The sequence below is a fragment of the Pteropus vampyrus genome, unplaced genomic scaffold (genome assembly GCF_000151845.1).
Source record: "Pteropus vampyrus isolate Shadow unplaced genomic scaffold, Pvam_2.0 Scaffold114, whole genome shotgun sequence".
In the NCBI taxonomy this organism is placed as follows: Eukaryota; Metazoa; Chordata; class Mammalia; order Chiroptera; family Pteropodidae; genus Pteropus; species Pteropus vampyrus.
This window is the reverse complement of record NW_011888895.1, coordinates 1,247,188-1,261,763: the sequence shown is the minus strand read 5'-3', so window position 1 is coordinate 1,261,763 and position 14,576 is coordinate 1,247,188. Positions and strand designations below refer to the sequence as shown.

Sequence of the window (14,576 nt, the reverse complement as noted above, 5' to 3'; positions counted from 1 at the left end):
GAAATGTGTCTATGGGAGAAGGTCAGAGATGCAACATTGCTGGCTTTGAAGATGGAGGAAGCCAAGGAATGCAGGTGGCCCCTAGAAGCTAGAAAGGGAAAAAAGAAAAACAGACAAGCCAAACAACTCACGATTCTCCCTAGAATCTCCCAAAAGGAATGCAGCCTCAGCTTACACCTTGATTTTGGCCCAAGCGAGACCTGCATCAGGCTTCTACGTACAGAACTATAAGATAATAAGTGTGTGTTGTGTTAAGCCACTATATTTGTGATAATTTGCTGCAGCAGCAATAGAAAACTAACATATGCACTATACAGTACTAGGCTTTTCTCATTTAAATTTTTTCAAAGCCTCTTCCCTTTCACTACATTTAGATCATTTTAGTGGCTACACAGCATCCCATCATAAGGGCATGTAATCATTTCAATAAGGGTGATCATTAGACTCTCTCGTATAAATGAGTTATAAAGAAGTCTAATATAGTCCTTCCCAATTTTTCTCATCAGGTAGAGCACACGGACACGTTAATCATGCAGCTCACTAAAGTGAATTGGAGGCACTGAGGCCATGTACACTGCCTTGACAAAAAAGGTTACTATACTTTCTATTACATAATTGGAAGATAAATATAAAGCATTGGAGAAGAATTTGTATAAAACTTCTTCTGTCTTTTCAATGTTTTAAGTGAGAAACAGAGTTTTTTTCTTTTTTTTTCCTATTTTTAATAACAGACCGTGTGCTTGAAATAGAGTTGGTTCTCATCATTCACGGTAGTTCTGTTCTACCAAATCAGTGCAAACACCGACTTAGTGAATACTGAACTGCTACTTCTTGGGGTTAGGTTCCTGCCAGCCTCTGGTCAGAACATTTTCAACTGAAATGCCATTTGCATTATGTAAGTTTTTTTTTTACCAACGTTCTGAAAGTGAGGGTCCTCATAATTATGATTTGATTTAAAATATAGTTTGAAAACAATCAGTTTTTTCCTTTCTCTCAGCGAACTTCATTGATCTGGTCTTAGTCTCTCATCTTGACCCAGGAGGCAGCAGAAGACAATAGCCCCATTGTGACTAATGGTCTCCAGGGCTGAGCCCCTGTGAGGCTAAAGATAACATCTTTATCTCCGTTTCAGCTCCTGAGCCCTAAGGCTGGTCAACTCCCTTGACTACCTCCCCTTGACAGAGGGTGCCACCCCAAAATACGACTGTAGGAGTTCAAGACGTGCCACCCCAAAATATGCTGCTTTGGTGTATTGATGATTCGGAGCCGAAGGCACTTGGAAAATAGCAACTGCAGGGAGAAGCTTACCCTGGATGCCCCTCATCTGTCTAAAGACAGATTCTCAAAAAGGAACTCAATTGTCATAAATCCCTTCCCCCAGGAGTGTCCTCAAGTGGGGGGACATTGGATCTTATCACAGGAGAGGAGGCCACACAGACACAAACTTTGTCACAACTGTGATACCTCCCATCTATTCTTCTAAGGACCCTTTCCTAAAACTCATTTACTCCCCCTAAATTGCCTTCATCTCTGCTCCTCTTCTCCTGTTAAGATGGTATTTAATCTCGGATGTGGTTCCATAGTGTAGCAGTTAGCACATCTACTACACACACAGAAGGTCCTGGGTTGGCACCCCAGTGGAACCATGGTCATGGTCTATACAGCCATGCCACGCTGAACAAGCCTGATGCCTGATCTCAGAAGCTAAGCAGGGTCAGGCCTGGTTAGTACTTGGATGGGATACCACCCAGGAAAACCAGGTGCTGTAGGCATAAATAAAAAATAAAAATAAAAAGATGGTATTTGACCTTGAATTCTAAGGCACCTCAGAGTTATTCATTCTCCCTTGGCATCTCTCATGTGTATGTGAGGTAGACATGTTAATAAATTTCCATTTTCTCTTGTTGATCTGTCTTTTATTACAGGGGTCTCCGAAGGGTAGAGGGAACATTGTTTTTCCTCCCCTACAAACTCATGCCTGAAAGAAGCTTATCTAACACACATATTTTCTCCACAAGGCACATCGCAGCCTTCTTAGGCTTACGAAAACTAGACAGCATTTCGCCACTATGCTTGGGCCATTTCAAACAGCAAAATTACCAACAAAAAGCGGAAAAACGCAACAACAGCAACAACAACAAAAAACACTAAATAAACCGCAAAAAGGATGCTTGTTTACGATATAAGAGAAGAAACAAGAAGGCAAAATGTCACTTTTTGACTTCAGCTGGGAACCTGCACATTCAAATTTATTGCCACGAATTTAGTATCTTAAGACGTCACAAATTTATTATCTTATGTAGATCTGAAAGTCAGAAGTCCCCAAGTCAAGAAAGATATCAGCGGAGCTGCATTCCTTCTGGAGGCTCTGGGGGAGAACCCAGAGACCACACAGGAGCTTTTTCCAGCTCCTAGAGGCTGCCGGCCTTCCTGGTTCCCCTTCCATCTTCAAACTGGGCAGCGCAGCATCTCCAAAACCCTCTCTGTCCTCTGCTTTTGTCTTAACGCCTCCTACTCTGACTCTGAACTTCCTGCTTCCCTCTAATCAGAAAACGTGTGATTACCCTGGGCCCACCAAGATTATGCAGGTCGATCTTCCCATCTTATCATCCTCAATTTAATCACATCTGCAGAGTCTCTTTTGCCAGGTAAAGTAACATTCACAGGTTCTGGGGATGAGGACACGGACATTATTCTACCTCAGTAACCTCTGTCATTTCCAAACCCTTTCTCTTCTTTTCTCTTTTAACAACCCCGACTCTTTTGAAGATTGCATTGCTTTTAACCAATTAACCCTCCTTATTACTATAACCCAACGACTTTCAACCTTTGCTGCACAGGAATTATCAGGAGAGCTTTTAAAACTCCCAGTGCTCAGGTCACACTCCAGACACGTTCAATCACGATATCTGCAGATGCAGCCAGGGATCAGTACTTTCTTTTAATATCCCTGGGGATTATAACATGAAAAACTTGGGCTGGGGAGGACTGTTGCTGTCAGTGACAGACTTTCCCCAAACTCGCCTACATATTCCTTCAATGATGGGTGTGAGAACCTATTGCATAATTTGTGGGGCCCAGTGCAAAATGAAGGTGGTTACACAATCAAGAATTTCAGGAGAGTAACTAACTGCAGGGGGCACACACCTCGAGGCCAGCACATGGCTCAGTATCTCCTGCCCTCCAGAGCCTGTCCTCAGCTCTGATGAGGTCAGTAGCCACGTGCCCATCCAGTATCTGGGCTCCCCAGTGCCTTGACCTTCACATCAACAAGATTCACACAGCCTCTGAGACCTCGTTCTCAAAGCATCCTGTACTGATCCTCAGGACCCAGCTTCTTCCAGGGGTGCTCCGCCCTGCCCTGCCCTCCAGGACCTCCAATCCATCCACTCTCCTGTTTTTGCCTTGTTATAAATCTCCAACTTCCTCGTGTCCTTTCTTCCATCCTGACAGGCCACAGCCCTACACTACAATCCTTTCCTTACTGACACGTTTCGCTCTGACCTGTGAGCCTGGCAAAACACCAAGCCTCCAACCACCCCGGCCCCAGCCTGCACTAGCAGCTGGAGATGTTGGCGAGAAACTGTAGGAGGCTGACAGAACTCTCTTGACATTTAGATCACAGATGGCAGATGGGCTCCCAACTCTGCTAGTCTATGCCTAGTTCGACATACATTCACTTTCCCACTCTGCAACACGGCTATTCTTGGCTCAGATCTCCCAGACTGATCTCACTTGCTAATGACCTCAAACCGCCCATCTTTCCAAGAGAAAATAATGCCCTCAAGGAGAGCCACCCAACATGCCTGGAACTAGACTCACACACTCTGCCTTCCCTCCTGGCACAAGAGGTGCCTGCTGCCCAGGCCAAGCCTCCACCTGAGCCCCACATCCCATCTGCACTCACCTCCCCACATATTTTGTTCTTGAATTATCCCTCCACCCCTTCGCCACCTTTACTTCTCGTTGAGATTATGACCATTGTGTAAAAATATGCCTTTTAAAACTCTTTAAAAAGAATTCAAGTCATACAAAGTATGTTCTCTGACTACAATGGAATTGGGAAATCAATGACAGCTGGAAAATCCCAAAACAGTTCAAAAATAATAAACATACTTCTAAATACCCATGATCGAAGAACATAACGAAAAAGTAAATTAGAAAGTATTTTAAACCGATCGAAATTGAAAACAGAACATATCGATGTTCATGGAGTGCCACTAACTTAGTACTTAAAGAGAAATTGATAGCCCTTAATGCCTATATTAGAAAAGAAAGATCTCAAGTCAATGACCTCATCTTTTACAATAAGAAACTAGAAAAAGAGCAAATAAAATCCAAAGTGAGTTTTTTATAAAAGGAAATACAGATTAGAACAGAAATATAACATAACCAGAAAGAGAAAAATATCAATAAAACCAAAAGCTGCTTCCTCGACAAAAATCAATAAAATCGATAAACCTCTAGCGAGACAGAGGATGAGAAAAAATATGAAACACAATTACCAATATGAGGAATGAGAGAGGTGGCATCACTACCAATATTAAAGGGATTAATAAGGGCATATTATGAACAACTTCATAACAACAGAGTCAACAACTTAGATGAAATGTACTAATTTTCCGAAAAATATGAATTAAGCTCAGTCCAGAAGAAACAGAAAACCTGAATAGCTCTATTTATTTAAAATAGAGTTCCAAATAATGTAGGGGAGGAAAGAAATGTTGGTTGAGGCACAGTAGGGGACCACACACAGCAGATGCCCACCTTCCTGACTCACCTGTTGACAGAGAAGGTGGAGTCAATGTGACAGAGGCATAGCAGCTTAGCCAGTTCTGCTTGGGAAAAGCTGAGTCATAGGAAGATGGAAGCTCTCCATAAACCTACAAATCACCCATCGAACACCCTCAGATCAACCACACTCACATTATACTAAAGAAGCTAGGTGGGAGAGTTCCAATCGCCCACCCACACCTTGACACACCTTTTGGAATTCCTTTTCAGTTGAACTTTGTGGGTGCACAGATTTCACTGGGAGAGAAAAAAATAAATGTATCACCTTGAACAAGGCTAAAACGCAGACACTTAGCATCCCTAGGAGTTACGCAAGGATCAAATAAAAACATTCCAGTAAGAGGCTTGGTACACGGTCAGAGCTTCATAAACATTCTCTCCCACTGGGGGGCGCACTGGGAATCACACAAACCGCGGTACCCTACGCACACCTGTAAATCTACCCATAGGACCTTTTTGCTCTAATTATCCCTAGAATTTCTCTAAGAGAGAAAGGGGATCTATGTCCTCAGCAGCAGTTACCGTGTCTAAAAAATTTCGTTGCATTTTAAGGAAAAAGCAAACATTCTCGTTCTACAGGGGATGATGGGCTCACGAAAATTACTCAGCACTTGATTTTTCTCCTTTGGGGTTCTCCTAAAATTGTTTCTTCAATCCAACTGCCATGAATCTCTAGACCCGATCGATCCATCACCGTCCGGTTTGGTTCTGGGAGAACGGCTCCACCCAGCGGACCCCGCTTTTGGCTCAGAGAAGGATCTGAAGAGGATGCGGCTTGGGGATGGGGCGGACCCGGGAGTGGGGCGTTACTAAACCTCCGGGAGATGAAGGCCCCTCCTTGGAGGGAGGGACCAAGGCCCGGGAGCCTCTTTCCCTTAAGTCGCAGCACTGGACCCCAGGACTCTGTGCGGCTTCTCTGATCGTGGCCGGCTCTCTGAAGCGGGCGCCCCGCGTGGTCCCTCCGCTCTCCGCTCAAGTGCCTTGCGCGCCCCACGCACCCATGTCGTCCTGCAGCCGCGTGGCGCTGGTGACCGGCGCCAACAAGGGCATCGGTTTTGGCATCGCGCGGGACCTGTGCCGGCAGTTCTCGGGGGACGTGGTGCTCACAGCGCGGGACGCGGCGCGGGGCCAGGCGGCCGTGCAGCAGCTGCAGGCCGAGGGCCTGAGCCCGCGCTTCCACCAGCTGGACATCGACGACCTGCAGAGCATCCGCGCCCTGCGCGACTTTCTGCGCAAGGAGTACGGGGGGCTCAACGTGCTGGTCAACAACGCCGGCATCGCCTTCAAGTGTAGGTGCGGGAGTGGGAGGTCCCTGGGCGCTCCCCCGGTGCGGGGCAGCGAGAGCATTCGCCCCACCCCCGCATCCACTTGAGTGATCGCGAAGGGCAGCGCGCGCCCCTCCGGATGCCCTCGGCTCTCGCTTCCTGCGGCGGTTCCCGCGGAGTCACTGCAGCTGTTCGCTCAGCGCCAGGCTGTCCCGGGAGACCGGCGCAGCGCGCCCCGCCCGCCTGCCCTCCGCCCTGCGCGGGCCCGCGTGCAGCCCCGGGCCCTCCCGGACGGGTCAGCCGCTGCGGTCCGCCAGTGAACCGGCCCCCTGGGAGGGGGCCGCGCCCTGCTAAGCTCATCAGCTTTCTGTCTAATGCAAGAAACGTTTTCTCTGCGAAGGGTCTCCAAGCTCACTTTGGGCTTTCGCTTTCCTTGAAAGGGCGCATTGAGAGATGCCAGGAGGCGTCTGCCCTGGACAGGAAATGAATTGCTGAGACACGACGAGCGCGCACTCGCACGTCAGTGGACTCCAGACTTTGTTTAATGGAGAGCTTTCATAGGCTCCAGCAAAAAAGGAAGCGAGCCTGTTCCCTCCCCCTGGGAACTTATGTTTATTATCAAACATAGAAGTGTGGTTTTAAGTAGCATCACTGCTACTTGGGGTGGGGGGCGGAAATCAAGATTATTTATTCTACTACTCGATTAGGAAAGTTATTGAGCGGCCATGTGCTGCTGGTAGAAAGAAATAAACAGGCCAGCGTCACTTACGACGTCGTGGGGAAGAGGAACCCAGAGGCAGAACGGAGTCAAATGAACTACTGTGAAATAAATCTTCACGCCCTTGGCCTTGGGTACTCACCATCGCGGTGCGCCCGCACCTGCAACTCAGTCTGCGGGCTTTTGGGGAAGGCGGGTGGGAGACGGCAGACACCCCCTGGGGCCAATGGCTGAGAAATTGGTGAGTAAATAGCCCGCTTTCTGGACGACGGGTGGGGGAACACTGCCGTGCGCTGGAAACCTTGCCCCTCAGCGTGCGGGCATTGGACCAGCGGCACGCGCACCCCTGGAATCACAGAACTTCAGGCCTCGCCCTACACCTGCTCAATTAGAATCTACATTTTAATAGAATCCCCAGGTGCCCCCTGTGTCCGTCCAAGTCTGAGAAGCAGTGATCAAAGCCATTTCTCCAAGAATGGCTCACAGACTAGCAGACCAGGAGCTGTAGCTCCACCCTGGACCATCTCACGCCGAATTCTGTGGGTGCCACCCAGAAAGCCGTGTTTTAACAGGTCTTGCAGGTGATTCAGATACACGGGAACCACCAACCCAGTGGTTTTAAACCTGTAAAGTTAGCTTGTTTTTAAAGATCCCATTGTCCTGAATTTCAGAGGGAAATGCTTGACTGTCTTTGTTTTCTTTTCTTTTTGCAAGTTGATGATCCAACACCCTTTGACATTCAAGCTGAGATGACACTGAAGACAAACTTTTTTGGCACGAGAAATGTTTGCACCGAGTTACTGCCCATAATAAAACCTCATGGTGAGTTCAGTGTGTACGTCTGTCAACAAGGAGTGAGCCGTGGGACTGTCCCGTGGAGATCAGGGATACTATTTCTCCATAGGGGGGAAAAATAGAAACTGTATTATTTATTTTTTCATAGTATTATATCTGGCTCCTCGCCCGAACATTTTAGCTTTAAAAGAGATGTGTGACACATGGCAGTGTTCTTGGGCCCCATGTCGTGAACTCAATCCTAGAACGATAGGGTGTTGCAAGTCACAAATGGCACCTTGCCTTTTGCAACCTCAGTGAGTCCCCCAGCTCCCCAAGGTGGCGGGGCCACACCCAGCTCACCTGGGGGTCTGGAGATAGTGACTGTTCTAAACTTTCCCTGTATTCCATTCCTCGTGTACCAAACTTTGTAAAGCTGATTGAGAACACCCCAAAGAAAATTTTCTTTAGTAGGAAATATCTTGCCCACGCTCCCAAGGATTCAGCAAATACCTTTTATTACTTTTTCATGCCTACTGTAACCCAGGGAATATTCTGGGTGCTGGGTATACAATGGAGAGGGGTCAGTAAATGGACACCGTCATCGACAAAGAATCCTAAGTAAATTACAACTATTCTGGGAAGGCGGGAGAGCAGCCTTGCTTCCCTGAGGCTTCTCTTTCCCAAGAAGTCAACTGTGATTCTTAGGAAGAACGGCTCTGTTGTTCTTGTTGGCAACGTGCTTTTTTTAATTTAACATTTCGAGTAAAGATGATCTCTAGTACAAAAATCTCAAATATCTAAAACGATGCGTGGTAAGATTCGCACCTGTACTCCAGCTACCCCCCATCCAACTTGCCCAGTTTCTATCTCCAGCCTCCGCAGGTAATTTTCTGTATTGGTTTCCTAGTGGAAAACTCAAAGGTAGAGTTTCAGGTACTGGCTGAAGGAAACCTTGGGTCTATGTTCATACAATTGATGAGTGCCCAGGGCCAATGGACAGACCTATAAACGCAGATTTAAGCAGATCTAAATGCATAGTTTTTGCTCCTTTTTTTTTTTTTACGCAAAAAGGAACATAAAATATGTTTGCCACCTTGTTTTCTTCATTTACTCTATCCGGGGCTCTTTCCAGATCAGGACAGAGAGCTTTCTTATTCTTTTTTACAACTGCATAGTATTTCATTGTAGGGTTGTCTTTTTACCGGGTACCAGGAAGTCTGCTTCCTGTGGATTTTAGAATCATAGAATTTGAAAGCTGCAAGGTGTTAAAGAAACCTTACATTTCTATACCTTCACTTTACAGAGAAGGAAATTGAGGCCCAGAGACGTGCACAAAGCCAGGTAGTAATGGAACTGGAAGCGGTAGCCGGATTTCCTGACTTCACCCCTTGACCAAGCATTTTGAAAGATAAAAGAAGGCTCTGGGGGTTGGGGCTCAGGGTTCAACCCAGAACAGCTGAATCACTGTCTTCAATTCATCCTGTAACAGTGTTTTCCAAAGCAGGAATCTCTTTACAACACATCGAGAATATTTGTGACTTTTCCAAAAACCTCGCATTTACTTGGAGGACAAAACGCTGAGCATCATTGTGCCTTGATTTGTAGGGAGTCGCTTTTGCTCTAATTTAAAAGCCACTCTTTTTTTTAGGTTTACAATATCACTTTAAAGAAAGTTTGAAATTCAGCTTGTTCCTTTGATTCTGAGTAAATAGGTTAATCAGCTGTCTCACCACTAGGAGGTGCTGCTTGCCCAGTCTTTCTAAGGGGTGGGGTTGGAGGGGTCCTTCCGGACCAGTGAGGTCACACCACCTCAAAGAGGACACTTCTTCCTTTCAGGAAATCTTTTATTTCCATCGAAGGTGTAGGGTAGCTCCTGTAATTTTTTTTTTCTATATTCCTTCCCCTTTTACATTTAATTCCTTGTAGCAACCAAGAGATTGAGAACAAAACTGTTTAGAAAGTAACAAAGAACACAACGTTGTGGGTGTGGTCCCCCCGAAATGTTGAAGTGGATCTAATCACGAGAAAATCAAGCCGAACCAAGTTGGGGAAAATACTGCAAAATAATGGCATACAGTCTTCAAAAAGGTCATCTACTCTAGATTAGAACAGGCTAAAGAGATATGACGACTAAATGCAATCCCACGATCTCACCTTGTATGAAAACAAACAACCTATAAAGGAAGATTTTTGAGACAACTGGGGACATTTGAATATGGACTATCCTTTAGGTAATAGTGTTGTATGTACCCTGACAAATGTCTTGAGTATGATCACTGTGGTTAGGTAAGGGAATGCTTACACACACACACACGCACGTGCACACGTGTACATTTAAGATGAAGGTTTATAACTTAGAGACCGAGAGAAAGCAAATGTGGCAAAATGTTAAGAATCGGTGCACTTAGGTGAAAGGTATAGGAATGCTTATTGACCTATTCTTGCAACTTCTCTGTAGGTTTCAAATAAAAGTTAAAATTGGGAAGGACATATGTATTATCAGAGAGAGAAGGAAGGAAGGAAGGAAGGAAGGAAGGAAGGAAGGAAGGAAGGAAGGAAGGAAGGAAGGAAGGAAGGAAGGAAGGAAGGAAGGAAGGAAGGAAGGAAAGACGATACTGAAGAGTCTTAGGTACTTGGGGGTTTAGTGAGGTGTTCTTGTGCAGGGACAGAGTGAGGAGACCTCACACAGGGCCCATAGGATATGCAGTAGAATGTGCAAATCACCTCCTCACAAATGTGTACCTGTGGCGAATGCCACTCAGAAAAGAAAATAAAATCCAGTTATCCCATTGGATGCAAAGGGTGTGGATTCAAAATAATATGTAAGAAAAGAATCCGTAAATTGATTTTTTTTGATGTTGAATGAAACGTGTAAATTCATGTGTTTACTGATTTTTGGATTCCCACCGACAGTTCAAATCGTTTTATAATTTTGGCCTGCATGTTTGTGTTTATAAGTAGCTACCTCATTAGTAGGTGTGTCTCTTTAGTAGCTGTGAATTATTGTTAGTACGACTACTAACTCATTAAATAATTAGTATTCATTAAATGAGTTTCTTGCTTAAAAAGTAAGAAAAATCAAAACCAGGGTGGAGAATCAACCCACTCCAGGTGTGGAAGTATCCATCAACTTCCTGGTGATTCCATTATAGACCTCCTCACCTGAAATGTCACACTCCACGGGTACCTTCTAAAGTCATGTTCTTCAATCAACGATTAAACGTGCACCATGACTCAATCACGTTTGGATAGTCAGTCAACGACTGCTTATTTGTGACATGCTTCCATATTGTTTATTATTCTGTTTCAGGCAGAGTGGTGAACGTCAGTAGTCTACTGGGTTCAAAAGCTCTTGAAAACTGCAGTGAAGATCTGCAGGAGAAATTCCGAAATGAGACACTCACAGAGGAGGACCTGGTGGACCTCATGAAAAAGTTTGTGGAGGACACAAAAAATGAAGTGCATGAGAGAGAAGGCTGGCCCAACTCGGCTTATGGGGTGTCCAAATTGGGGGTCACGGTCTTATCGAGAATTCTGGCCCGACGTCTGGATGGGAAGAGAAAAGCCGACAGGATTCTACTGAATGCATGCTGCCCAGGGGCGGTGAAGACGGACATGGCTGGCGACTACGGCTCCAGGACTGTGGAGGAAGGGGCTGAGACCCCTGTCTACTTGGCCCTCCTGCCGCCAGATGCCACTGAGCCTCAGGGCCAGCTAGTCTATGACAAAGTCGTTCAAAACTGGTGAATGTCTTCTTTGGTGCTTAATGATGAATAAATGTTAGTGGAAGGAATGAACGAATTCCGGTGTTGTAGTCTGATCTGTTTCTTGTCCTTCAGGAGAAACAATTAGGATCTCCCAGTGAGAAGCTGTCTAGTTCTGGAACAGAGCTGTGTGATTTTGCTATGCCCAGACTCTTCAGCCTGAGAGGGAGAACACAGTCCTGCCCTCAAGGGTTAGAGGGCATCAGGGCCACCTGGCGGGCGTGTTAGGCCATTGCCCAGAGTTGGGGCCCAGGAATGTGCATTTCTAACAACTTCCCAGGTGCTGCTGGTGCTGGGACAGCACTTTGAGAAGCACTGGTCTGGTGAGAGGTGTCAGGGCTATGCTGTGGTCTCAGCCATTTTCCAGCTGTTCTTTGCTGTTTCTAGCTTGTCAACTCTGTAAGGATAATGATTTAGCCTCTGGTTCCTTAGCTTTGCAACCCTGCTTTGTATCTCATACTGTTTTATTATACTTGAGTACATTTTAATTGGTTCTTATACCTATGACATAATCTATGTGGCTCAAAGGGCTTGGGAGGAACGTCTCTTTGCTGAGATGTGACTTCTTCCATAATGGTTTTTCTTTTCGGTTTTGCATTCTGTATTCTTCCCAGATCGTTTGCAAGGTTGCCCTGCCGCATCTTTCATCTTGTTCACACCTGGGCAACTGTGTCTAGACCATCTCTTTGCTCTGCTATACGCCGATGTATAAAAAAGACTGGAGACCGAAGGATCTCGCGAAAGAGAAGAAATGTACCTGTGAAGAAAGTTTGCAATGCAGTCAAGACCTCAGCCAGAGCAGATATACAACAGGTGCACAGCAGACAAAAGCCAGAGGAAAGAAATCACACAATTACCAGGTTTATGATGGGCCGTTCACGGCGAGAAACAGCAGCGCTGTCACTCGATTACGACCAAAGGTCACATCTCCTGACAACGGCATTGCACAAATGAGGGATAATGCTTTTTCCCTTTTGGGAATCCGTATAGAAATGCTCCAGGTTTCATTTACTTGGGGGACGTGACTACATAGGTGACTGTCATTTCTGGTCTTTCACAGGGTGCCAAGTATTTATTTTTCTTGTCTCTTCAACTTACAACGGCAGCATGGGGAAATGCCAGTTTAGCTCAAACCTCACCTCGTGTTTTCATTCGCTTTGGGTAGAGGGAAGTCTGAATCCCAACCAGCCTGGATTTTACTTCCTTCAGCCATCTCTATATTGCCTGAGTAAATCCAGCGTGCTCTTATATTTGTCTCTGACCATAGCTTCTAAGACATTTCGGTGACTTCTTGTCTGGCTTTAAAACCACTTTAATGGCTTTAGACAAATTTTCTGAATCGCTGTGCAGCCAGCTTTCAGAGTCCTGCCAGCGATGGGCGGAAACACGGGGACCTGTGAAGCAAGCACTTTCAGGCTCTGCCAGATGGAATCACAGACAGGAAATGTACAAGTAAACAGGCCAATTCTATTTCTTCTCCCTCTTTTGTCTCTAGCCAAATCTTACTTGACATTTTTGGATCAGCACGTAGCCTGCTTAGGAAGACCCTTAATTGTAAACTGCTCATCTAAACGGCATTTCTCATTTGTACGGAAAGGCCCTAGGGGGCCCTCATTGGATGGTCTGCCCATCCAATTCTCTTCTCAAGAATCATCTCCTGGCCCCCTCCCCCCTGCTTCTTCCCCACATTCGCTGCTGCAGCAGCCATGAGGTGACTTTGTCCTGCTAGCCTCAGTTGACTGCTCCAGCTCTAGGCCTTTCCTCTAATGACCAGGAGCAGCTGGACTGGAGCAGGGGAAGCTCAGAGCTGTTACTGTGAGCGGCCCCGCGCCCATCTCGTGTGGTCTAAGGAGCAAAGGGAGCCAGGCATAGCCAGAGAAGGAAGCAACGGAGTCTCAAAAGAAGCAGGTAGAGTAGCCCAAAGAGACAGCCCCCTCACCAGGGTGGCATTTCTTCCCTGGCCCCAGACCATTCCTGAGATCCCTGGTTCTAAAAGATGCTCCGAGGTACCTCTGTCTCCTTAGAAGATTTTTCTTAAGCTAGTTTGAACTGGGTTGTTGTTTCTTGCAACCAAAGGGAGTCTAATAAAAGTGCACTAAAATGTTTCATGGTATACGGTAGTGAAAAAAAAAAAAACAATTAGATTTGGAAGCAGAAGGAAAAAAAGAAAAAAAATATCATGAATCGAGAACCCATGGCATATGAGGCCAAATGTCATGCTTAATACTTTCCCAACCTTGTTTTCCATAATTCTCACATCAGTCCTTTGAGGTAGGTGTCGATGTCATTTTCCAAATGAAGAAACAAATGTTTGGAGAGGTGGAGTAACTTGGGGGACAGGACTACACATCACACAGCTAAGAGCCAAGAGCCAGGATCGTTTCCAGGACTGTCTGGCCACAGAGTTCCTTGGCTTTTCTTGGCGCCGAGTGTTTGTCACATCCAGCTTCACTATTACAAGTCTAGAGACCATGGGCAACCCCCTTGGAGTAAAAATTAAGGGAGGTGATACCTTGAATCTAGGTGATTTGTAAGCCATGTGGTTATTAGATGCCCAAATTAGCTCTTATGAACTTTTCCATAAAGTAGATAAATGAAATATGACTTAAAATCGGCAAATTTGAATGGATTATCTCACGCAACGTGTCTTTTAGGCACCAGATGGAACAAGTGGTCCCGTCCACATCAGCTTCTCTGTGGCACACTTTTCTGGGTTGACAGATGAGTGGTAAACTCATACACAGTATCAGCTTTAGACCTGGCCTTGGACTTCTCCCTCACCTACTGAACTGCAACGGGGATTGTGACACACCAAGAAGCTGAAGAGTGATGAAGTGTGGAGATAAAACAGGTGATAATAACAATCCTGTTAACCTGACAGTAACTGGTAAGTTTACCTGTTACTGTAAGTCAACTGCAAGTGGGCACAGCACCAAATACAGAACTATGCAGGGTATCAATCTATGTGGGTGGAGTAGAATTGAGTTTAGAGAAGAGACAGGCTTAGAAGGTCATCAATATCTGCACAGAGAAAGTCAGAATGTGTTTACCTGGACAATCTCTTGAAGAGGTGGGCCAGCCTGAGCCAGAGAAAGTAGTCACCTCTGATTTATAATGCCTTCTTTATGATCAGAAGAAGTAAGAATTACAGTTGTGATTTACAGTAAATCTGAAATGCCCTAATGAGTTTATTATTATGCAAGAAACTTTTATTTACATGTCTTAAACAGATGAACATAGCTAAGAAGACTTTTAAGT

At 45.6% G+C, this 14,576-nt stretch overlaps 1 protein-coding gene across 1 annotated transcript; it reads left to right on the top strand.

Annotated features, from left to right (window-relative positions):
- The first annotated feature begins 5,608 nt into the window (after positions 1 to 5,608).
- On the top strand, positions 5,609 to 11,355 carry LOC105295826 (carbonyl reductase [NADPH] 3). The gene is made up of 3 exons (XM_011365645.2): positions 5,609 to 6,083; positions 7,492 to 7,599; positions 10,865 to 11,355. The coding sequence occupies exons 1-3, from the start codon at positions 5,795 to 5,797 to the stop codon at positions 11,299 to 11,301; spliced, it is 834 nt and encodes a 277-aa protein (XP_011363947.1). The 5' UTR covers positions 5,609 to 5,794; the 3' UTR covers positions 11,302 to 11,355.
- The last annotated feature ends 3,221 nt before the right edge of the window (positions 11,356 to 14,576 follow it).

What these genes read in the sequence shown, in the direction of transcription:
- LOC105295826 (XM_011365645.2), top strand. Translation starts at nt 5,795, where the DNA reads ATGTCGTCCTGCAGCCGCGTGGCGCTGGTGACCGGCGCCAACAAGGGC. An exon ending in CGCCGGCATCGCCTTCAAGT is followed by an intron (nt 6,084 to 7,491) that starts GTAGGTGCGGGA and finishes TCTTTTTGCAAG; the next exon opens with TTGATGATCCAACACCCTTT. An exon ending in GCCCATAATAAAACCTCATG is followed by an intron (nt 7,600 to 10,864) that starts GTGAGTTCAGTG and finishes ATTCTGTTTCAG; the next exon opens with GCAGAGTGGTGAACGTCAGT.